This window comes from Octopus bimaculoides, chromosome 19 (genome assembly GCF_046866305.1).
Source record: "Octopus bimaculoides isolate indiv1 chromosome 19, ASM4686630v1, whole genome shotgun sequence".
Lineage (NCBI taxonomy): Eukaryota > Metazoa > Mollusca > Cephalopoda > Octopoda > Octopodidae > Octopus > Octopus bimaculoides.
In genome coordinates this window covers 54091767-54118536 of record NC_142946.1, presented here as the reverse complement: position 1 = coordinate 54118536, position 26770 = coordinate 54091767, and the positions used below count along the sequence as shown (strand labels likewise).

Below are 26770 nucleotides of genomic sequence, written 5' to 3'. Positions count from 1 at the left end.
AAAATGTTGTGGCTTTGTGCCAGTGTGTCTCCATCATTATTATTGCTGTTGTTATTTTATTATTTAGTATCGAGTAATACTGCTAACTACTCTACCACACTACCAACAGCTGGCGGTCACTGTATGAACCTGACTCAGAACACCTCTGCTATGCATGTTAACTCTATGCTAGTCGCTGTTGATCCCCTGCGAGGTTCGTTTCCTGTGACGTCTCAATACACTCCAGCACAGGCTGTCAGCACCACGATGACAGCAAACACCACCACTCCTGTAGTAACAGCCACGCAAGAAAGTGAGTTTATCTTTTCCTTTTTTTTTTTTCTCTTTGTTTTAACCACCACCACCATCGTTGTCATCATCGCCACCATCAAGTTTAAAATGACTACATTTTGGTAAAACAGTCTGGGTAGCCATAGGGTTGAACTAGTTGAATTAAACCAATAACACCTTCAGCAGTAAATGTTTAAAGTGGAATCACTATTCCTGTTTCATAATATTTTAATATTTTCTGTCCTTAAATATTTCTCAGATTTCCAAGTTGAGCTGTGAATGAGTTTTCATTTTTTTGTTCCTCTTCTACATGTTTTAGTGACTCCAACAGCTGAGATTGTGAGTTGTTCAGCACCAACCCCTGTCAGCATTTTGAGTGGAGCTGCCCTCATACAGCAGGCTCCTAGTAGTCTCCCCAATAACACTAACACTCCAAATATCAACAATTCTTCACCGAGACCAAGTATTCTTCGCAAGAGACCCAACGATGGGTAAGGCTTCATTTTGATTTTCTTACTTTTATTTTCGAGTGCTGCACACTTTTAGTGTCTGAAGGAAAAGTTGCTTGCAGTAATGGGCCCTTTGGAACTGGCTTGCATGAATGTAGTCAGCCTGTTGTTGTGTGTATGTGTGAGAGTGAGTGAAAGAGAGAGAGAGAGATGTAAGGGAATGCAATGTAAGAGAATAAATTAATATTTGGATAGAAGAAAGATGCTAAGACAGTATAGAGGGATATTTTTGAAGTGTGAGGTGATTATTTTCGTCTTGAGAATTAAGGCATCTGAGCTAGTCATAGTCTGGATTAGCTTATGCACATATGCTGGAATGGTTGCATCTTTTATCTTTTGTTGCAGCCATGCTGGGGCACCATCGTCAAGGATTTATTTTTAGTTGAATGAATCAACCCCAGTACTTTTTTGTAAAGCCTGGTACTTATTGTATTGATCTCTTATGTTGAACCACTAAGCTATGGAGATATAAGCACACTTACATCGGTTGTCAAGTGGTGGTGTGGGACAAAGATACACATGTATACAACAAACTTCTTTCAGTTTCCTTCTACCAAATCCACTTACAAGGCTTTGGTCAGCTCTGGACTATAGTAGAAGACATTTGCCCAAAGTGCCATGCAGTGGAACTGAACCCAGTTGGGATATGGAATTCACTTCTTAACCATGTGGTATGTGTGTACCCTTGTCATGACAATGTGATGATTGTAAACGAGCATCATACTATGTCGTCTGTTTCCAGTCTTCCTTCAAAAACATATCTGGCCATAGGAAATATTACCTTGCTGGGAAACAGGTATGGGTTGGTGACAGGAAGGCCATATGGCCATAGGAAATCTGTCTCAATAAATTCTGTCTGACCCAAGCAATCATGGAAAAGTAGACGTTCATTGCTGACAACGTATGTGGTCTATCTAATGATTATCTGTTGCTATCAGCAAGTTGGACTTACATAATGAGCAGAGAAAAAGTTGCTGAATGTTTGCTTTCTGTGGAATGTTTTATGTTTTATTTTACCTAAATTCTATCACCTAATTAGTCCTTTTTTTTTTTTTTTTAATTTCAGTGCTGCTGTCAGTGTGAAGAAATCATTTGGATTACACTCTTCAAGCTCAACTGAAATCACTCAGAGTCCAAGACAAGATTCCATACCTCAGTCCAATACAAGTTCTCCGAAAACTCCAGCTGGGTAAGTTGATTGCTTTGTGAAAAGAAAAAAGAAAATAACTCCTTTAACATTAGAATACTATAGGCTTCCCCTTTACTGTAACTGAGTCTAGCTAAACTTACTTTCACCTTCCCATCCACCACCCTCTCCTTATTAACAATTCTCTACTAACATCAATGATTTCAACCCTCCTTCTCCTCCCACTCTCTAGTAATTCTTACTTTCTCAGTTTTTTTTCCCTTAATTTTCACTTTTAGACAAAATTTCAACCAATCTTTTGATTATCATTCTCTTCTGAGATTTGAAATTCAAATGAATATTTTTTCTGATTTCTTTCTCTCAGAGTTGATTAAGGTGATTTGAAAGTATTGCAATGCTTTCAAACATTTCGATTTTCCACCCCTTTCTCATGTGAAGGAATGGAACAGGCAGCGTTCACTGCCTTACATAAGTCACTTGGCCTGTGCTGTGTCTAATGGAATTAGTGTTTATACAAGCTGATGGCTGTTCAGCTGAGATGCTGACCTGTTAAACCACTGAGGCCTTTGTGGTTCCTTGCATCCTGCCTCAACCAGGCAAATAACTGGTGGCAATGAGATAGCTGAGTTCAATCCACTGTCTGAACTTTTTTTTTAATTTCTGGTTAAAATGTTATGTTCTACAAGGTCTTTTGTGTCAGGAATAAGTACCAGAACATCTGGTGGGACTGTTATCTGTGATATAGATCAAGGCTTAGGCTTTATAGATATACAGCCTCTCAACACCTGCCACAAAGTCACCTTCACTCTGTCAAGGTGTCTTGTCTTGTGAGTTACTTGGTAACCTCACTATAATTGGTGACAACAAAAGCACCCAGTATACTTTGTGAAGTGAGTGGTGTTAGGGCATCGAACTGTAGAAACCTTATCAAAGCGGATATTGGAGATCGACGTAGCCCTTTAGGTAGCTGATCCCTGTTGAATCATCTAACCCATGCAAGCATGGAGTATGGGTGTTAAATGTGCTTGGTGTAAATGACACCAATGAATCAAGCTCTGCTTATATATAGCACTACAGCCACACTATTACTCAGCTGTGTCGCCATGTATTTTGTTAAGACCATGTGGCATCAAACAGCCGTTTGCAACATGATACAGTGTTACAACAATTGAGCTGCATTCACTGTTATCATGGCAATTATTGTTTTGATGCTTAAATTCAGCAGTTTCCTTGCATATTGGAAAAGAATTAAAAATCCAAAGCATTTGGGTCTCAGCAAATCCCAGATAAAGTTGCATGAGTCTGCTTAGCTAATTATTAATCTATCTTTTCTATTAACTTCAATTCCTATTGGCTAATAAAATAATAGATTTCAAAATCTCTCTTTTTATGGTTCATTACATGGAGTTCAAATAGTTGCTTCTTTTCAAATACTCTCTCCCTTATGCTTTACAAAACTTCTAATACCTGCTTAGTTTTCTGTTAAAATATATATTATAAAATTTATGCAATTGATTTCCAAATTTCCCTTAACCCAAGAATTAAGAGAAACCATTAATTTTTATAGCCCTTTGGTGTATTGCAGTGACAATAGCCAGAGTTCTACAGACACTGCCTTATCTACTGAAGCAGGAAGCACCATTACTCCAACATCAATTGGGGACTGCAGGAACCAGAGTGATTGCTTGGAGACCCATGAACAAAATGGTATGTCTACTTATTTATTTTCTACCACAGCTCCCTTCCTCTGTTTTTATTGCATTAGTTGTTGTTAAGGTTTGCTAAAGTGCTGCTGAAATATTACAACACATTTTGTCTCCCTCTCTAATGATGTTGCCAGTGATTGCAAGCTAGACATAGATCCTGCTTATAAAATGGGTAGGTTTATATCTGATTTTATCAAGTTCAGTATATTTTGGGTATGTATTTTATCAGTCCTAGGTAGATGAAAGCCAGCTAAATTCCAACTTGGATGGAAAGGGATGCGATAAAATACTATTGTGCACTTATTAATTTATTACTACTACTAATAGTAATGAGGCTATTAATTGTTAACATTAATTGTTTATGTTTATAAATGTGCAGGGTTGGTGAATGTTAAAGTAGTTTGTTTCACAGTCATGATGTTTCCACAACATTGCTTGTTGGGCAGGTGTCTTTTACCACTGCTTCAGGGAGATGCAAGCTTTGTGGGTGTAATTAGGTTGATGGTAGCATCGTTGTTATTAAGCATTTGTTTAGGACATAGTTAACACGATATTTCAATGGAAGGTTTTAATTTAAAGCGCTTTAGAATTGGGAGATTGTAACATTGATCTTGGAGTGGTCTCGTGCAGGTTCATATAAAAATTATTAAAGAATTTTCTTTGATTTGTCATCTGAAGTCATATTGTAAACCTCTGTCTTTCAGGTGTCGTTTCATCGTCATTGCTGTCCACTTCAATTCTACCTAATCTACAAAACAATGTTGAAGCTTCACCTCGCAAGAAACCACGTAAACAAATGTTGTAAGTATTTTATGTGTGTATATATTGTGATTTTGCTTAGGCATAGTGGTACTAATAACCAATTGTTACAACTCAGTTATATTTATGCTTTAGAATGAAAATGCCAGGAGAGTACAGTGTACTATCAATTAATGAATGATGAAAGAAAATGTGTTATCTAATCACCCCCATTAGGTTACTGTTGATTCTTACAGCAGAAACGGTTGTAAGCTAATAAAGGTGATTACATAACCCCTTTTCCTTTGTCATCCATTAACATACATACATACATACATACATACATATATATATATATATATATATCTGCCAAAACATGTAGCAATGCATTAATAAAAATGAAAAAATCCCCATCTGTGAGGTTATTTCTCTTTACCTACACACACACACACAACAGGGTGTCCCAGAATTAAGGCAACCAACTTTTTATCAATTTTGCCAAAGCAAAATATTGTTATATTTCGGGTCCAGGCTTTGGAATGCTGTGTTCCCAATTGAAATATTGACAAAATTTAATTTGATTGTTGAGTTTAAGTGGTGGAATAGTATTTCATTCCCTGTCAGGCTGTATGTTCAACTTTTTTGTTTTCCCTCCCCTCTTTTCAGGAATGCCAATGAGGAGCTGAAAGACAACACTTCCACCGATGATGAATACGACAAGCTGGACAAGATGGAAGAAAGTAAAGAGTACAAGTCAAGGGAGATAAAATCTGAAGTTAAAGACGGTGAGTTGCATGATCAGAGCTCTTCGACTTCACTACTCAGTTCTTTCACTTTCGGTCTCTCTCCCTCTCTCTCACACACACACACACAGTCTTTTACATGTTTTGGCTGTGAATGTGCTGCAGAATGATATCTGCGTGCAGACACACATATGCATAAGATCAACAAAAAGAGCAACAGTGAACTTGCAGTGGGGAGTGGTCAATCCAGTTTTTCAAACGGTCTTTCTTGAGAGAGAAAAGCTCTGAGAAGATGTCAAACTCTGCTGTCTCTAATATCTCTCCACAGTAGTTTCATATGTGAACAGGAAGGAATTGGTGAGAAAACCCGGGTATCTCCACCCTTTTTACTCTTTCAATTGTTTCAGTCATTTGACTGTGGCCATGCTGGAGCACCGCTTTTAGTCGAGCAAATCGACCCCAGGACTTATTCCTTGTAAGCCTAGTACTTATTCTGTCGGTCTCTTTTTGCCGAACCGCTAAGTTATGGGGATGTAAACACACCAGCATCAGTTGTCAAGCGATGGTTGGGGGGGACAAACACAGACACACATACATATCTCTGTCACTCATGCTTCTCATCCTGTAAAAAGGTTGGCAAGCAAGCAAGCACATGAGGTAAAGAAGTGTCTTTAGATAAGTTGAGAACATAGCTACATCTTTAGTGCTAGTGTCATGAAAGAAAGCCAGTCGATTCCATAAAATGGTTGGTGCTGGAAAGGCCGCCCAGACATAGAAACCAAGCCTAAAAAATACAAGTGAAATGACGCCTAACTGATGGACCACTTTCAGTTTCCGCCTGTCAAATTCACTCACAAGGCTTTGGTTGACCTGGAGCTATGGTAGGGACACTTGCCCAAGGTGCAATGAAGTGAAACTGAACCCAAGACCACATTGTTAGGAAGCAAGTTTCCCAACCACACCTGCACTCCGCCTATCAAAAATTCCTCAGCCCTTGCTTTTTTGTATAATTTTTTTCTTCTTGCCTCCACACACACTGCATTAAAAGTCATGTTGAATCTTGCTTGCTTGTGATGTTACTCGGACAAACTGGCGCATAATGGGAAAATACTATGAATTAAGTCCCACCTGAAATGTAAATACGAGCGGAATGAAACAAATTTTGCGTAAATCAGATAATTGTGAAGATATTAAGGGTTTTCGGGGTGTAAATACCCAAAACTGTGCATAATGGGAAAAATCTCCGAAATTAACTTGAACCCGCAAGGGAAGTAACTCTTACCATTCGATTATACAGTGGCTTGACAACGTAAAATGTTTCTGTGTTCTTTTAAAATTATTTTCAAGTGAATACCATTACAAAAATTCTTTTCGGCATAAATATTTCGTAAAAGACCCGTTCGTAACCTCGGTGTGAAATAATTTTTTTCCAGTGCATTCAATGTTATCTCATTTCCAAAGATTTGGCTGCTATTTCTAGCACAACTTGCTACCACGTAAATGCTATTTGCGATAAAGGACCCGAAATACCTGTTACGTGGTAACAGGGTGTACAAGAAATAGCAGTAAAATCACAGGTAGTCTAGTATATATATATATAAAGTCATAAATGACAGAAAAGTATTGACCTTTTAACAAAAATCCTATAATCATGACAAATTGTTTCATAGCTCAAAAACAGGCAAATAATTTTTATCCTTTCTTCTTGCATATTACTATATATTCTATGTGGTTTGTTCAATGATACATTAAGATTACTTGAATCCATATATTGTGACTTAAAATATATATATAAAGCAATTAAGAGTATGAAGACCGGGAAAGCCCCCGGCCCATCAGGAATCACTGCAGAGATGCTCAAAATATCTGGCAGTGTTGGCTATAGCCTAGTCACCCGTATTACGAACCAGGTGATACACGAAGGAGTCATACCCAATGACTGGTGTAGCAGCATCATAGTCAACTGCTACAAAGGTAAAGGTGACGCTTTAGATACAAATAATTACAGAGGCATCAAGCTGTTAGATCAGGTTATGAAAGTTACAGAGAGGGTCATAGCCCAACTAATTAGGGAGCGAATCAATTTAGATGAGATGCAGTTTGGGTTCGTGCCAGGTAAAAGCACTACTGATGCCTTATTTCTAGTGAGACAGTTGCAGGAGAAATACCTAGCTAAGGATAAACCTCTGTACCTGGCTTTCGTTGACATGGAGAAAGCCTTTGACAGGGTCCCCCGATCCCTTATCTGGTGGTCAATGAGGAAACTTGGGATAGAAGAATGGTTAGTGAGAGCTGTGCGAGCCATGTATAGAGATGCTGCCAGTAAGGTGAGGGTTGGAAATGAGTACAGCAATGAATTCCGGGTAGAGGTAGGGGTCCACCAAGGTTCCGTCCTCAGCCCCCTCTTATTTATCATAGTCCTCCAGGCAATCACAGAGGAGTTCAAGACAGGTTGCCCCTGGGAGCTCCTCTATGCTGATGACCTTGCCCTAATTGCGGAGTCACTATCAAAACTAGAGAAGTTTCAGGTGTGGAAGCAAGGTCTAGAATTGAAGGGCCTTAGAGTCAACCTAGCTAAAACCAAAATCCTAATAAGTAGGAAGGTAGATAAAACACAAACCCCTTCAGGTAGATGGCCCTGCTCAGTATGTAGAAAAGGAGTAGGTAGTAACTCTATAAGATGTACCCGGTGCAAGCTATGGACACATAAGAGGTGCAGCAACATCAAAGGCAGGTTAACTAGCAAGTTAGTTTTTGTTTGTGGCAGATGTTCAGGTGCAATAAAGACTGTAAACAAACAGGAAACAACTTCTATCTCATTCCAGTGTGAAAAACTAGAGGTAGTCGATAGCTTCCGCTATCTGGGCGACCAAGTTAGTAGTGGGGGTGGGTGCGCTGAAAGTGTAGCTGCTAGAATAAGAATAGCCTGGGCAAAGTTTAGAGAGCTCTTACCCCTGCTGGCGACAAAGGGACTCTCACTCAGAGTAAAAGGCAGACTGTATGACGCATGCGTACGAACAGCCATGCTACATGGCAGTGAAACATGGGCTGTAACTGCTGAGGACATACGTAAGCTTGCAAGGAATGAAGCCAGTATGCTCCGTTGGATGTGTAATGTCAATGTGAATACCCGTCAGAGTGTAAGTATCTTGAGAGAAAAGCTGAACATTAGAAGCATCAGTTGTGGTGTGCAAGAGAGACGATTGCGCTGGTATGGACATGTGGTGAGAATGGATGAGGATAGCTGCGTGAAAAAGTGCCACACCCTAACAGTTGAGGGAATCCGTGGAAGAGGTAGGCCCAGGAAAACCTGGGCTGAGGTGGTGAGGCAAGACCTTCGTACATTGGGCCTCACCGAGGCGATGACTACTGACCAAGACCTTTGGAAATGTGCTGTGCGTGAGAAGACCCGGCAAGCCAAGTAAGATCGTTGCCAGTGCCCCTGGACTGGTTCTTGTGCGGGTGGCACATGAGATGCACCATTTTGAGCGTGGCCGTTGCCAGTACCGCCTGACTGGCTCCCGTAGGATTTTCGAGCGAGATCGTTGCCAGTGCCCCTGGACTGGCTTGTGCGGGTGGCACATAAAAGACACCATTTCGAGCGTGGCCGTTTTCGTGCGGGTGACACGTAAAAGCACCCACTACACTCTCTGAGTGGTTGGCGTTAGGAAGGGCATCCAGCTGTAGAAACTCTGCCAAATCAGACTGGAGCCTGGTGTTGCCATCCGGTTTCACCAGTCCTCAGTCAAACCGTCCAACCCATGCTAGCATGGAAAGCGGACGTTAAACGATGATGATGATGTATATGGACATGTGCATACACTTGCCGTCCTCTCCTTTCTGTAAGTTGTAATTTCTTTTCTGCCCACTTTAGAATACACAGATGAAGAAGGAGTTCGATGGACAACAGAGAAACGTCGTCCCAACCTGAGTCTCATCAACTTTTATTCCATGTCATGGAAAGTTCGCAACAATCATTTCCAGCGCCATTCTGATGTCAAATCTAAAGGTAACTTCTTGAACTAAATCAGTTTTTCACAATGATATTTTACCTTTCTTTAGAGGTGGATGTTACAAAAGCATGTTTGTTGGGTTTTAAAAAAAAATTTTTTTTTTATTATTGTTTTTATTGTTATGACAGTGACCTTTCTTATCAGCAACCCATTGACCTTTTAACTCTTTCAATGTGACACTATACACGGCCTATGATATCAACTATAGCACTTTGCTGTTGTTTCTATACCAACTATAGTCCCATATAAGTCTATTTTTGTTGCCCTGTTGACTGGTGGTTACTTTATAACAGTCTGTCTTTGTTATTCTATCTACTATGGTCACATGTAACACTTTACTGTTGTTTCTATATCAACCATTGTCACATAACAGTTTGTTTTTGCTCTGTTGACTATGGTCACATATAACATTTTACTGTTGGTTCTTTATCAACTGTAGTCACACATATCAATCTACTGTTGTTGCTATGTCAACAACATGTCTTGTTTCTCTGCCAATTATAGTAATGAATACTCCTGAAAAGATTAATGGAATCTGTTGTCAGTCATGTAAACTCTCTTCTGTCTCTTCCTGTTACCTTAAAATGTTAGCAACTGATTCTAAAGTTCACTTGATCATTAGTTGCATTATTGTTATTTAGCTCTTGGTCAGCTCTGGTCAAGCAGATTTGTGACTGCAAAACATCCCATCTTTTTTTATTTCTCATGTGATGTTTGTAAGATCACATTATCTGAAGTGTCTTTTTTTTTTTTTCTTTTCTCTTAAGACAGTATTATTTGAAGAAATTTTGTTGCTATTTCTAGCAGATTGACTTTGTAGAGCAGACATGGGCCACGGCTCATCATCAGATGGGCTGCACTACTCAAAAAATTGGAGGCAATTTTTCATTAGATATGCCATTCAGAAAGTCTTATGGGTTGCAGGCTACCCATGAATGGTGTAGAGGATCTCTCATTGGCTCTGTTAAGACATGCTACAACTTGGTGTAGGAGATGGTTGTCTATTGATTGTAACCTCCAAATGGACACTTGTAGTGTTGTTTTATCTAAATTTTAACAACCAGTTGTTGTCTCTGAATGATAACTATTTCTGACTCTTTCATACAGAAATATATTTCAATCATTAATAAATATCTCTATGATCTTTTATTTTTGCAGAAGACCGGCGTTCTTCAGTGAATGAACTGTCCAACCAGCGAGGTGTTGTTCAAAAAGCCAGTGGCTGGAAGTTATATTTCTTGGCTACACAGTTAGAAGACATGGTAAGTGAGGTGGTTCACATTCACTTCCGAGTCTCAATACATTTTTATTCTTTCATTCATTTTTACATCTGCTTCATCATGTCAGTTTTTCTTTTTTTATGGCCAGATGCCCTTCATATTTCCAATCCTTGCTTGCCTTTCAAATAACGGATGTTTTTATTTCACCTGTCTTCACAAGTGCAGAGCTACAGAACATATTGTTTATAGGGAATGCAAACGTGACCTCACCACTCTGCTCATGCAGTGTCATAGATGTGCATACAGAATGTAAGCTTCATATTTGTACACACACACACATCAGAATTCAGTCTCAGGCTACAGTAGAAGACTTGTCCAAGGTGCCATGCTGTGGGATAGAACTTGAAACCACAAATCTGTAGTTATTTCTCAGAAATCAGTGGTTTCTATAATTGAGTTTAAAGTTTGAACATTTATCTTAGAGCTATAAAATTATATAAAGATTTATCAATTTACAGTTTTTGTTGTGTTCATTTTGCTAATCTCATTCAATAATTGATCGTAAATTTATCTTTACATTGATCTGGTGTCCGCAAAACTTTATATGTTAATGTCTGATAATGCCATCATAACTTTATGTATTGACATCTTATATCATAATTTTCATTAGAGCTGAATGTGATTACAATTGGTACAAGTGGTCAGTAGTGCATAAAATACCTGTGGCCCTACTTTGTTATAGAAAACACTGGGAACCGACTTTGCAAGTATGTCATAACAGGCTACAAAGTAGTGTGTTCTAGCAACCTGCCTCAAACTTGGAAAGCTACTTATTGTGTTGATTTATTTGGTTCTGCTTTACAAGAAGACAATAATGAAGTGTCTATATCAATTACAGCAGGGTAAGATGACAAACTGGCAGAATCCTTTGTGTGTCAGGCAAAATGCTTAGATGCATTTTATCCATCTTCTCTGTCCAAATGCTGCCAGGGTCAACATTGCTTCATCCTTTCAGGGTCAACAAAATAAGTACCAGTTGAGTATTGGGATTGATTCCCTCTCCCAAAATTGCTGGCTTTGTGCCAAAATTTGAAGCCAGTATCAGTTACAGCAGGGTCAGAAGTCATGAGTGAAGTAGAAATGTTGACTCGGATGTTGTGTAACTCCAGGTCAGTTGAGCAAACCGGATGAGGGGTTATTTCTTGCTTCACCCCTAATGTAAACCATTTATCATGAAAATTTGATATTATTTTAAATGTGCATTGTGTGTGTGTGTGTGTGTGTGTGTGCGCGTGTGCGTGTGTCTGAGTATATTCGAACAGTGAGGGTTTTAAGTGTATGTTTGAGTTCTGATGCTTGCTGACAGTAGATCAAGTTCTCTGTGAGGGAGGAATCTTTTTTTTTTTTTTACCAGTTGTTGATTTATAGACAAAATGAGTTTATATTAATATTTATTTATTTTTAGAATGATATGGAAAAAGTAATCTGTAATCAGATGTGTAAATTACAAGAGACAATTGCACCAAAGGCTTTGAGTAAACAAGGGACACAGGACAGTGATGAGGTCCGGCTACATGAACTTACTCAGGTCAGTGAATGAGTTGGTATTCTGTATATGGAGCGAGGCCAGTCAATTGGTTCTCGAATGGTTGTGTGGTCAATCAGTTGCTACTCTGTTTGGTGTGGTGAGAGTAATACGTTTATGCAGTCACTCAGTTAGTACTCTGAAGTGTGTAGTGGGTGTGTGGTGTTTTTGTGAGGTCGAGGTGCTGGATAACTGATTGCTTCTTGGTTATGAGTTTTGAATCTTGCTGCCACTAGTGTGACCATAGCTCTTAGGGTTAAAGTCACATTATTTATCCCAGTCTCTGAGGAGGCAAGCTGGCAGAATCGTTAGCAAGCCGGGCAAAATGCTTAGCGGTATTTTGTCTGCTGCTATGTTCTGAGTTCAAATTCCACTGAAGTCGACTTTGCTTTTTATTGCTTCAGGGTTGATGAAATAAGTACCATTTTTGGACTGGGATCAATATAATCGACTAGCTCCCTTCTCCCCAAATTTTCAAGGCCTTGTGCCTTGATAATTATTTATCCCACTCTGTCTAGATACAATTTGATAGGGCCACGATATATAGGCACTATTTCCAGGGTTCTGTATTCTCTGATAGACTTATGTATCATTAGTATAGCTAGAAAGGGTGACTATCTGAGCAGCCGAGAACATGTCTGAGAGGGCCACTATGAAAAGCAGTGACCCGAAGACCACTGCTATTCATGGTATGTGCATATATATGTACACGTGTGATGTATGTGTGAGCTTTTCTATATATACTTCACATTGTTTTGTGTTATATTGTTCATCATTAGTTATTTGCTTTATGTGTGTGTGTGTATATATATATATATGTGTTTGTGTCTGTCTCAAATCATTAATGGATCGACTAATAATTGTTCAATTTCATATCTTTCCAGGCCAATATCCAACGTTGTAAACTTGTCATTGATCAGTTGAGTGAAGCTCACGACTCAATGTTAAAAATACTTGACCACAAAGATCACATTCTGGAGATCATCAACAAAAACATCAGTAAACGGCCCATCAAGAAGAAAGAACGGACGTAGAATTAATCCTTCTCGTCTTTGTCTTCGTCTTCTATTCGCTGTCGCCGCCACCACTACCACCACAACCACCATCTCATCTCCATCCTCATCTTTCTCTATTCCATTTGGTTACGAGAGCTTTGACTGTCTGCATGAGTGTGTGAAAAAGTGCCTGAGTGGACACAGATTTTTTTATTTTTATTTTGTGTGTTTAAAGCTGGATAAACATGGCAGCACTTCCAGCTGCAAAACATTAAAAGAAGCAGAAAATGAAATAAATGTGTGCGCATGTGAGCATAAATCCTGAAGCAGAATGTGAGTGTTGGCTCATTCGCTGCTTCTGGGCCACGTCTGATTGGGTGGGTGGGAGGGGGTTGGGAATTATCAGCAGTTTGACAAGTTAACCTTGTACAATGAAATTCTAATTAAATACTGCATTTTCAACATCTTTGTTTTCTGTTGTTTATTTTTCCTTGTTTAAATGTTTTCTTGGTTATATGGGTGGCTTTGGGGTTAAGAAGCTTGCTTTGCAACCATGTGATTTCAGGTTCAGTCCCATTGTGCAGCAATATTTATTTATATATATATTTAGCCAAAAACGGTGACTTAGCTGCTATTTCTAGCAGAAATTTCGACCAATATGATTTTGCAAAAAACGGTGATTTAGCTGCTATTTCTAGCACAAATTTCTCCAAATATGATTTTGCCAAAAATGGTGATTTAGCTGCTATTTCTAGCAGAAATTTGGCCAAACAAGCAGAAATTTCCCCAAATATGATTTTGCCAAAAACGGTGATTTAGCTGCTATTTCTAGCAGAAATTTCGCCAAATATGATTTTGCAAAAAACGGTGATTTAGCTGCTATTTCTAGCAGAAATTTCACCAAAAATTATATTTGGAGGAATTTCTGCTTTTGGCAAAATCATATTTGGCGAAATTTCTGCTAGAAATAGCAGCTAAATCACTGTTTTTGGCGAAATTTCTGCTAGAAATAGCAGCTAAATCACCGTTTTTGGCAAAATCATATTTGGGGAAATATCTGCTAGAAATAGCAGCTAGATCACCGTTTTTGGCAAAATCATATTTGGGGAAATTTCTGCTAGAAATAGCAGCTAAATCACCGTTTATGGCGAAATTTCTTCTAGAAATAGCAGCTAAATAAACGTTTTTGACAAAATCATATTTGGCGGAATTTCTGCTTGTTTGGCATAATCATATTTTGCGATATTTCTGCTAGAAATATCAGCTAAATCACCGTTTTTGGTGATTTATATAAATATATGGTGATATATATATATCATCATCATCATCATCATCGTTTAACGTCCGCTTTCCATGCTAGCATGGGTTGGACGATTTGACTGAGGACTGGTGAAACCGGATGGCAACACCAGGCTCCAGTCTGATTTGGCAGAGTTTCTACAGCTGGATGCCCTTCCTAACGCCAACCACTCAGAGAGTGTAGTGGGTGCTTTTACGTGTCACCCGCACGAAAACGGCCACGCTCGAAATGGTGCATCTCATGTGCCACCCGCACAAGAACCAGTCCAGGGGCACTGGCAACGATCTTACTTGGCTTGCCGGGTCTTCTCACGCACAGCCCATTTCCAAAGGTCTCGGTCCGTAGTCATCGCCTCGGTGAGGCCCAATGTACGAAGGTCTTGCCTCACCACCTCAGCCCAGGTCTTCCTGGGCCTACCTCTTCCACGGGTTCCCTCAACTGTTAGGGTGTGGCACTTTTTCACGCAGCTATCCTCCTCCATTCTCACCACATGTCCATACCAGCGCAATCGTCTCTCTTGCACGCCACAACTGATGCTTCTAATGTTCAGCTTTTCTCTCAAGATACTTACACTCTGACGGGTATTCACATTGACATTACACATCCAATATATATATATATATATATATATGAATATATAAATAAATATATGGAGAGAGAGAGAGACAATTGGTGTTACTTTGTTCGTGTCCACGTGACTATTGCGATGGTATTGATCTCACTACATTATCAGTACTTTTATTGATCACAGAGGGCCCCTACATCTGACAACAAAACAAGAAGAAATCAAGTCAAGAGAGAGAGATATGATCGGAAATGGAAGCACTGAAATATACATATATATATTACATGCACACACATACAGATGGAGACGAGCGTTAATTAATAATCATTAATTTTTATTAATCTCAAGTCAATGAAATCATAGGAATAATTTAAACATGGCAGTGAAGAAAAGTTTTATTTATTTTTTTTTTTGTCAACATCTTTATTACACATACTCTCTCTCAACCAACCACACATATACACACGCAATCATTCTTTGAAGTCATTGCTTCTGGTTCCTACACCCTGCTCCGCCGTGTACAGTTTTTTTTTTTAATATTTTTTCATTATTGTTAGTTTTTTTTTGTAATATTTTTTCTTTTTTGTTTCTTTTTTTCTTTTCTTTTACTTTAAAGAAATACACAAGATACTCGTAATAATTGGCAGAACCAGTTAATAAGAAAAGCAATGGCCAGATCTTTAAAATTGTATTTTTTTCTTTTTTTTTCAAATTTTTCTTCTTTCTGTTACACTTTTTTTTCATCTAAATTATATATATATATATATATATATATTTTCCAATCAGTGGAAACTAACTTTTAGGCACAAGAAGGTTTAAAAATAGGGAAGAAGAAAAAAAAAATTCATATATATATATATCGACGACGACGACGACGACGATAGATATATATATATATACGGAAACCAAAAAATAATAATTAAAAAAAAATGAAAAACCACAAACCCCTAACCAAAACGAATGATTCATGGTTGCTGTCATTTTCTGAAAAAGTGCTAGGTTTAGAGTTTCAAGCACAGACAAACTTTAGCCACCCTTCCTGCCTACTCTATATTGGTCATAAAGCGATATGTATAACATTACAATAACAACAACAACAAACACTACTGCTGCTTTTATTACAAGTCTACCAACTAAATTTAAGAAGAAATGTGGAAATATAAGGGTGGAGGGAGAAAGGGTAGGAGCAGAGGTGACACAAGAAGTTAGAGGTGGTTGATCTCCCTCCCTTGAGTAAGTAGAGCTGGTTTCCCCCCTTTGAAAGGGATAGTAGTATTTCCTTTCCCTTAGTGTAAAGGGATGTTTCTCTGCTTCCTCAAAAGGGTAGAGGTGGTTCTTCCTCCATCAAGAGGGTAGAGGTGATGGGTACCCTTCCTCAACGGGGTTAGAGGGGATTCCCATTTCCCCCAATGTAAGGGTGGGTGGTAGCAAAGACAACACCAAAAGTTAGGGTGGTTCCCCCCACCCCCAGCTCCCTCATAGAATTGCTTGTACTTATTTTTTTATTGACCAAGAGAAAATGAGAAGCTGAATTGAAATTAGGTGGGATTGTTCTTACAACTATCTCAGCCTTTTTAAGAACTAGCTACAGCTAGTAAATCAATATAAAATAGGAGTATTTATTGTTTATATATTTTTTTTGCATTGATACAGGTACATGAGGGAGTTAGTACTCATTAGTTCTATAAAAATCAGACCCCCCCCTCACCATATAGGTATAGAGTGATTCCCTCCAGGAGATACAAAGGATGGTACCTACTGTAATATGTCTGTGGGCATAATACTAAGAGGCTGCTGGTCCAACGGGTCTGGGCTTGGGTTAGCTGCCCCTGCTGCATGGAAACATAATTTCTTGCTATGAAAAGAAACATCAACAGAAAGCAAAACAAACTCGGCCTGTTTCAAGCAAGAAAGGCTGGAGAAGACTCTAACCTCAAGGCATGAAGAGGATGATGCCCCTTGCATACATACTCGCACACATGCAGTGTGGTAATCATGCTGTCTAATAGTGCACAGGGATCCCTAATTTGCTGGCAACCAACAGGCCCAAGAATTATCTCAGCAACTTTCAACATAAACCTGGAAATAATTAGGATTCCACACAACACGAGGATTTGGAAGGATATGTTGATAACCCTTCAACTCTCTGTGGAGTTAATAAAAAGAAAACTAACAATAACAGTTCCTTCTATTGCATTTTGATACAATCATGTATATAGAAACAGTGCTGGTACTTTGCATTCTTAGATGTAAAGGAGTACCACGGGGAGATGAATCACTACTGCCTCAGGCAGTTGAGCATCCATCATTGGCAAGACCAAACAAGGTCGAAATCACATGATCTGATGGTCTCAGTGCTGGAGGTGGTGGGGATTTATCTCCCTGCTAATGATATAAACAGGAGTGCATTTAGCAGCAAAAGCCAATATGGAAGTTCTCATGGTATCTACCACAGTATAGTTTGTTCTAAGAGAACATCCCTGTTTAAGTAGGGGTAAATACTACTTTTTGGTATTAATACTGCCTCTGTCACTAATGTATATATTATAAATTTATTCTAACACATCATGCTAGTTAGATAGATTGATGGATAGCTGGGATAAGGAGAGTTACATATACACAGCTGGTATCATTAATTGTAAAGTCCTTACATCCTAATTTCAATGGTTTGTTTATATTCTAAACTAAGTACTTTCACTGTAATCAAATGTATTATGTGACTTGAGCCAAAATAGTGTGTGTGTGTGTGTGTGTGTGTGTGTGTGCAATTGTGTTTGATCTATACTACCTTAAATCACTGTATTAGTACTGTTGCCTCAGAAACAATTCTAACACAGGTGAAGTCTTGGCATCAACCCACATCAAGTTATTGCGAAGATATATGTGTGTAAACATCTCCCACCCACCCATGCTAGCATAGAAAATTGATATGAACCAGTTATTCTCTTTGTTTTTCCTTTTCAATTGGAGTGGTGGTGGTGGTGGGGAGAGTGTGTGGTAAAAATGTCAGTTAGCGTAAAAGTAGGGTTCAAGTATATCGTTTAGTTTTTACTGGTTTCCATCATTAGCCTGCAGTCATGCTGGAGCACCACATTGAAGGGTTTAAGTTGAACAAGTCAACCCCAGAACTTATCTTTTCCCCTTCTAAACCTGGTATGTGTTATCTCTCTGAAATACAACTAAGAAATTAGCTGCATAAAAAGCGTACTGACTTCTTTAATTATCGTTACAAATTTTGGCACAAAGCCAGCAATTTTAATGGGAAGTTGTTAAGTCAATTACATCAATTCCAGTGCTCAACTGGTACTTATTTTATCAACCCCGAAAGGATGAAAGGGCCAAGTTGACCTTGGTGGGACTTGAAAGCAGAATATGAGAAGCTGGAAAAAAATGCCACTAAGCATTTTTGTGCAACACAAACAATTCTGTCAGCTCACCACTTTGCGTTCGTCTTTAGTTTATATAAAACGACAAGTAAACTGAATTACTTCTCCCTGGAATTTCTATTGTTGCAATACCTAAGTTTGCATAGACTATGCAACCACAGGATCTATTAACCAGTTTAATGTTGACATGTTCAGAGTTTAAGCCACATAAGTGAGGGGAAGAGAGAGAGAGAGAAGATGATATCCCAGCTTTCTTTTTAAAGGTGGATATTGATTTGAGAGATGGCTGGGTTGAATTGTGCTGAACTGAGCTTTTAGCTTCTTCAGATACCGTAACAAGAATTAGAAGTTGAAGGAGCAGAGTTACCTTGTGTTATTTATAAGGTATCAATGTTGTAGGTGTTGTGATGTTTATGCTGAACAAAGACATTATTATTATTGGGAAATGTATGAGAAGAGATATATATCTACAAGCAACAGTGACAGTGAAACTGCTTTTCTAAAGAATTCACTACTGTTACTTTGGTACTCTTTAATGATGGAGTTTTTCAGTCATCACTAAGTTATTTTATATATACATATATATATATATATATATATATATATATATATATATATATATATATATATATATATATATATATATATATATATATATATATATATATATATATAATGCTAGCTATGGTGGACTTCTTAAAACAACTAAAGCACAACAAAAGACTTTTTTGTCTTTATGTAGAGTGTGCCCGAGGCAAGTAAGCCCAAGCTTCAATCACCATGCCATTCCTATAGGACAACTTTCAACTCACACTGCAAATTATGGAACACCCATCAATTTTATAGAGCTCCCACTGCCTTCAATACATCAGCTTTACTCCCCACATTTGCAACTCGGTGAAGGAGAGGCCATTGACAGAGCCCATAGGATATGAACCACTGACAATATCTGATATCTCTGCACCATACTACCATGACCTTGTATCATACTACGTGATATCTATGTAGTATACTGCTTCAGCTTTGTACCACACTACCATGTGATATCCTTGTACCATACTACCTCAAACTTGTATCCCAATATATATTTGATATCTCTGTACAGTACCACCTCAGCCTTGTATCACTGCACTATGCTACCTTGACCATGTATCACCTTACATATCGTCATACAATGTCCTCTTTATATCATACACTGCATGTGTGATATCCTAAGAATCGAGTTATTCTTTAGCAAGTCAGACAAACTATGAAATACAATTGGAAAACTATGGATTTCTTCTGTTACATCAACTTCTCCTCTTCCCCACCAAGTGACCTTTGTCTACCTCACCCAGTACACTAATCCTCTCCTCTCTCAAAACCACTTCCCCTGGCAACATCCTTCCAAACTGTTTCCCTCCTCCTGCAACCACTGCCCAACAAAACTCCAAATGGGACAGTGCATCAACTATCTCAAAGTGTCTCTATCAAGCCTCCCATAGTCAAAGAGGACCTCAGACACTAATAGACACTGGCCTTTGTCTTCAGATTGCATTGCAATGAATCTCATGTCCATTCACAATGAATCATCATCATTTTACGTCCATTTTTCCATGGTTGGATGGATTGGACGGAGTGAATTCTTGAATGTAATTTACTGTTCTAAGAATATAGACTACAGAATTCAGCTCTCCTTAACAACAACAACAACAAGTGGTTAAAACAAAAAAAAACGGCGTGTGTGAGATATATGTCTATACGAAAGTGTGTACACATACATGCATGTGTTTGGCTGTACAAAGGAAAAAAAAAAGAAAAAAGTACTCCACATACACACATATACCTGTGTGCGTGTGTGAGTGTGTGTGTGTGTGTGTGTGTGTGTGTGTGTGTGTGTGTGTGTGTGTGTGTGTGTGTGTGTGTGTGTGTGTTAGAGTTGGTTCATTTATTTGAAGCTGAAATCTCATTCAGCTGCTGCTCCAAGCGGGCTCCTTCTATCACATACCTTGAGGCGCCTTGATAGACAAGGTGAGTTGGGGAATCAGAAAAGCAACGGAATGAAACCTCAGCTAATAATAATAATCCTTTCTACTATAGGCACAAAGCCTGAAATTTGGTGGGAGGGGACTAGTCGATTACATCGACCCCAGTGACTCACTGGTACTTAATTTATCAACCCCAAAAGGAAGAAAAGGCAAAGTCGACCTCGGCAGCACTTCAACTCAGAATGTAGCGATGGGTGAAATACCACTACGCATTTTGTCCAGAGTGCTAATGACTTTGCCAGCTCGCTGCCTTAATAATAATAATAATAATAATAATAATTATGGTTTCAAATCTTGGCACACAGCCAGCAGGTTTGGGGGAGGGGGTAAGTTGATTACATCAACCCCAGTGTTAAGCTGGTACTTATTTTAGCAACCCAGAAAGGATGAAAGGCTAAGTCGACCTTGGTGGAATTTGAACTCAGAATGTAGAAAGAGATGAAATGCTGCTCAGCATTTTGCCCGGCGCACTAACAATTCAGCCAGCTTGCCACCTTGATAATAATAATAATAATAATAATAATAATAATAATAATAATAATAATAATAATAATAATAATAATAATAATAATAATAATAATAATAATAATAATAATATGCACATACAAAACATACATACATAAACACGCACAAAAACAAATAGTAACAACAAAAAACAAGTCATCAAAGAACAAGGACACCAAAGTGATGTTAGGTGCCAATAATGTAAACATGCAACTAGTCTGGTATTCTAGAACAAATAGGAAGAATAAGATAGAAAAAAAAAATTCAAATATCCATTTTCTAGCAAAAAAAAAACCCCAAATGTTAAAAATGCTCCATCTTGGCATGATGCTTCTTAGAAGGTTGTGACAGCAGATTTTGAAAGGAATTTAAAGTGAAAACAACCATGAATACATCAATTATTGATAATAATGATAATAATAATAATAATTATAACTGAGCAATCACACTCTTTGTTAACACACTGGCAATTAATACTGCATAGACATGCACACACACACGTGACACACACACACACACGTGACACACACACAAACACACACACATGCAGCATCTAATTCTAGCCTTGGATTAAATACATTACATATATATAGATATATATACACATATATACGTATCATCAACGTCGTTTAACGATGATGATGATACATATATATGTGTATATATATATTTATTTATTTCAAACACTGTCTGTATCAAATGGCAGCAATACTTTACATACCCAAACCATCCAAAGAGGGTGGGTGGGCATATTGTCAAAATCACATTTGTAAAAATGTCTTATTGGTTAATTTTTTTTTCTAAAATTTTTTTTTTTTCACAAATATCAGAGAAGTTTCAGATACACTTTTTTGTATTTTTTGAAAATTTTTTTTTGTTTGTTTCAAAAAAAAAAAAAAAAATTAAAAAAAGCAAATCCCACAGTGACTCTGACCGTTTTCTCTTTAAATGATGCTGATGTTTCCAAACTAAAGAAGTTATAAAAAGCAAAAAAAAACAAAAAAAAATTCAAAAAAACTAAAAAATGATGTATAACTATTTCTAATTTAGGCACAGGGCCAGCAATTTTTATTCTTACTTTTTTTTTTGAGGTGAGAGGGTTGGTCGAAACCATTGCCCCTAATATTTGACTGGTACTTTATCAACCCCAGAAGAATGAAAAGTAAAGTTGACCATGGCGGAATTTGAACTCAGAATGAAGCAAACTGGAAGAAATACTGTAAAGCATTTTTTCCAAATGCACTAATGATTCTGCCAATCGACTATCATATAACAATAATAGTAATAGTAATAATAAAAAATAATAATGGTCCCAGTCCTGGATAAAATTAAATTAATGAGATGTAACTAAAATGTTTATTTGAAAATTAAAAATTTTTCTTTTTTTTTTATACTAAAATTGAGAAAAATTATATTTTTTAGAAAACAAAAAAGAAAATAAAATTTTGTTTTTTTAATCCAGGAATTTGAAATGTAAGTTAGAAATATGCGAGATTTAAAAAAAAACTGCTTTATCATTATTGTTTTATTTCAATTTTTATAAACCATATCCCAATCCAAGTGAAATGTAAAAAAAAAAATAAATAAATAAGATATAAAAAAAACATTTGCAGACCAATATCCAAGATTGCCAAACAGTGGTATCAGAATATTGGTTCAAATAATTATAAAACTGGGTAATGAGGTGAGGAGGGGGGGGGGGTTCTCCATTCAAAAAGCAGGGTGTAACTTTGCAGAAACCTACCTGTCAAACCCAGCAACTGACCTAGGGGGTGGGGTGGGGGCATAATAAAAAAGCACACAAACATGAAGAAAAATATGTATTATTCAAGGGAAACTAAAAGAAGAAGACAAAAAGATGGGTAGGTACGTTATTCAGATTAAAAGGTATAATGCGATATTGTGTAGAAGCCTGTAAGCGTGTACTTAAAAAAACTCTACATGAAATTAAAAAGAGCTTTTAGATTTCTTAGTAAGGCTTGAGAGATTTACGAGAAATCTAAAAGCAGAATGCAGGAAGAAACACTGAAAATAAAAACACAGCAATGGAAAAAAAGAATTTTTGTTTTGTAAGCAGATACGTGCATCCATACAAATTGGTATGGATGTATGTCTATATATATATATATATATATATATATATATATATATATATATATATAGGTATGGTGATGCAAACAGGAAAAAACAGAGCTCAAAATATGAGTATATGTATATTTTTATTAATATTTAGGAGAAGTGACAGAGTGATGCAAGGTTCGAGAGTTTCGTGCGTTGGCACTTACAAGAGCCAATGTAGTAAACTCTTGGAGCTTGAGTCATTCTGTCACTTCTGCTAAATATTGTGTGTGTGTGTGTGTGTGTGTGTGTGTGTGTGTGTATGTATATGTATATGTATATATACACACACACATACCTGTATGTATGTATACTGCTGACATAAGAATTTAGAAACTTTGAGAATATGAAATAATTCTTTTTTGGAATGGTGAATCTTGAAGCAGACAAAGTTATAAATAATACCACATTAATATTGGGTTAAAAAATATTCATAACATTTGACTTTTTTTCTATTCAATGGATTTTCTTAACCCCAATACTTACATGCTATTGTATTCATAACTTCAACAGCTTCAAGATTCACTGTTCCAAAAAAATAATTATATATACATACACATTTATAGAGATGGATTAGTACATAAATGTATGTGTGTATGATCTGAAACACAAAAAGCACAGAGCAGAATTCATGAAAAGATTTTGGTAGAGGGACAAGGTGTAGAGTAAGTAAAAGGAAAAAGTCAGTATACTGGTGTTTTGCAATTTTCTAAACGTTCTACACACTGGTTATTGCAACTCTCTCTCTCTCTCAAACACACAAGACTGACCACTGTCAGTTACTTGATTCCATGACACTGTGAAAGAAAATTTAGATCACTGAAGCATATATCTCCCCATCCACTTCTCTCTCTCACACACATACATACGTGTATATAAACATATATACATGTATATACCATACATACGTGTATATAAACATATATACATGTATATACCATACATACGTGTATATAAACATATATACATGTATATACCATACATACATGTATATAAACATATATGTATATATCATACATACACATACATATATGTATTATTACATATGCACATACATACATACATTATATACATGCGCATATATATATATTATACTTACACACATACTATATATATGTATATATTACACATACATTAAACTGTCTTCACTTAACATCAACTAAAAAAAATCATATCCACACAGATAGGCATAAAACGATAATTATGTTTCAATTGGAACTCCAACAAGTTTATCTTCCACCACAAAGTGAATTCATTGGACACCACCAACAATTAACCACACTTATATGCAACAGTAACAAGAACAACATCATCTCCACAAATTTTGGGGGAGGGATACAGCTGATTAAATTGACCCAATTAATAAGACTGGTACTTTATTTCAACGACCCCTGAAAGGACGAAAGGCAAATTTGGCCTTGGTGAGATTTGAACTTTAAATGGAAAGAGACGCAATAAAATACAAGATAGTTTGTCTGCAGCTCACTGATTTTGCAATTCAAATAATAACAATAATTATAATACTTTCTACTATAGGCACAAGGCCTGACATTGTTTTTTGGAGACGGGGGAGGCTTGTCAATTACATCCGTCCCAGTGCTTGATTGGTACTGATATTTTACTGATCCCTGAAAGGATCAAGGGCAAAGCTGACCTCAGTGGAATTTGAACATAAAGCCTGAAGAATTGTTTGGAGTGCAAATGATTCTGTCAGCTTGCCACCTCAATAACAACAATGGTTTCTAATTTAAGCATGGAGCCAGTAATTCTGAGGGAAGGGTGGAAGTTGATACCATCGACCCCCAGTACTTGACTGGTACTTTATTTTATCAACCCCAAAAAAGAGTGAAAGGCAAAGCTAATCCAAGCAGGACTTGAACTCAGAATGTAAAGAACTGCAACAAAATACCACAAGAAATTTTGCGTAATACTCTAATGATTCTGGTAATTCACTATTCTAATAATTGTTGCTAACATAGGCACAAGGCCCAACTTTTGTAGGATGAGAAGGGCAAGTCAGTCCCCCCCCTCTCCCTCACTGCCAGTACTTGACTGGTACTAAATTTTTTGCCTCCAAGAAGAGCAGACCTCAATATGATAATACGATATAGAGTAGAGCTATCTTGACAAAAATGAAAGAAGTTTCAAATTCAAATTCACCACATTGTAACTGTGAGGAAATGATGTTTTTATGGCAAGAATTATCAGCTAACGGTGGTGATGGTTATTCGACCATTCACTGTCTTACACATGTGCATTCATGGGTGAACTCATCTGTCTCCCTATGCTTCTCAGCTGAATTCAACACAACGTATTGATTTAAACATCCAACTCACTTTTCACCCCAACTAAAACTATAAACAAGAGCATTATTACTATTATTATTATTATTCAAATTAGCTTTCAACCTTTTGAGCTCAATCATATAAAGCACCAGTCAAGTACTGGAATTGATGTAATCGCTCAAACCATTCCCATCAAGATTGCTGGCCTTGTGTCAAAATTAGAAAGAGTTATTATTATAGTTGTTACTGTTGGTTGGGATACATTCAAGCCCCCACAAAATTGTTATCACGGTAAATGGAGATACAACATTTATTCATGAATATTGTACAATAACTGTTTCTAATTTAGGCACAAGGCCAGCAATATTTCAGAAGAAAGGAGTTAAGTAAATTACATTGACTCCAGTACTTGACTGGTACTATCATTTACTGATCCCCCAAAAAGATGAAAAGGTGGGATTTGAACTCAGAATGTAAAGATCTACAACAAAAACTGCAAGAAATTTTTTCAACAGTTTCCTGCTTCGGCCAAACCACCACCACTACCCCCAGTATAATAATAATGGTTTCTAATTTAAGTACAAGGCCGGTCATTTTGAAGGGAAAGATACAGCTGATATTATTGACCCTTAGTACTTTGTTTTATCATCATTGATAGGATGAAAGGTGGAAGTTGACTTCAGCAGGATTTGAACACAGAACATAAAAAAGGCAGAATAAATATTGCAAAGCATGTTTCCCCCACCATGTTCTAACAATTCTGTCAATCGTCCAATAATGATATCAAATTTTGGCACAAGGCCAGCAATCTCAGGGGAGGGTTTAAGTCGATGACATCAACCCTAGAGTTCAGCTGGAACTTATTTTATCAACCCCGAAAGGATGAAAGGCAAAGTTGAACTTGGTGGAATTTGAACTCAGAATGTTAAGATGGACGAAATGCCACTAAGCATTTTGTCCAGCGTGCAGACAACTCTGCCAGCTTGCTGCACTGATTGACCCAGTAACATTATTAATCTGATGGCCCTTAATCCAAGGGGATTGGAGCAGAATTTTCTGAGATATGACTTGAAGCCTTGTATAAATTACTTCCTGTGTTTACATATTGTAATGTAATCACAGGGACCTATGACCGTTATTAGAGAAATATAGTCCGAAGAACAAGACAAGAAATTATCAAAACAGAGGTTTTGAGAGTTGGCACAAATCAAAAAAAAAAAAAAAAAAATTAAACCTCTTGTTGTTTACAGACCCTTGAGCTATATTGCAATGAGTGATAGACTGAATGAGTCACCTGGTTTAACTGGTGCCTTTAGTTGAGTCCACTCAGTTGTAAGTACAAGCATTTGGGTCTTGCACTCAAGAGTCTTGGAGGCTCTGTAAATAGTTATGGGCAGTCTTCCCTTTTGATTTAAAGGAGAAAAAAACGCGATAGTTATCTCCCTTCTGCACTCAAGTAACATTAAGCTGACAATGAAACTGAGACACAACTTTCATTGTTTTACGACTAAAAAATAATACCCACTCCCTAACACTCATCTTGAATCATCTTCAAGGGTGTTACGGTTTGTAGAATTGTGAAATTATTGCTACAATGATAATGTTACATCAGTAAAGAAAGGAGATAAATTCTAGACAAATTCCTTAATCTGTATGATT

At 37.3% G+C, this 26770-nt stretch overlaps 1 protein-coding gene across 7 annotated transcripts in view; it reads left to right on the top strand.

Annotated features, from left to right (window-relative positions):
* LOC106875413 (uncharacterized) overlaps positions 1-13307 on the top strand; it is a 56154-nt gene extending 42847 nt beyond the window's left edge. For 3 of the 7 annotated variants that reach the window (XM_014923532.3, XM_014923538.3, XM_014923536.3), the window contains 10 exons: positions 68-292; positions 590-761; positions 1846-1968; positions 3494-3633; positions 4337-4433; positions 5037-5155; positions 8988-9122; positions 10285-10388; positions 11812-11934; positions 12816-13307. In XM_014923532.3, coding sequence (XP_014779018.1) covers positions 68-292; positions 590-761; positions 1846-1968; positions 3494-3633; positions 4337-4433; positions 5037-5155; positions 8988-9122; positions 10285-10388; positions 11812-11934; positions 12816-12965 — 1388 coding nt within the window. In that variant the 3' untranslated portion in view covers positions 12966-13307. The remainder of the gene's footprint in view (positions 1-67; positions 293-589; positions 762-1845; positions 1969-3493; positions 3634-4336; positions 4434-5036; positions 5156-8987; positions 9123-10284; positions 10389-11811; positions 11935-12815) is intronic. The other 4 variants (XM_089337753.1, XM_089337754.1, XM_014923537.3 and 1 more) reach the window with 3 other exon arrangements.
* The last annotated feature ends 13463 nt before the right edge of the window (positions 13308-26770 follow it).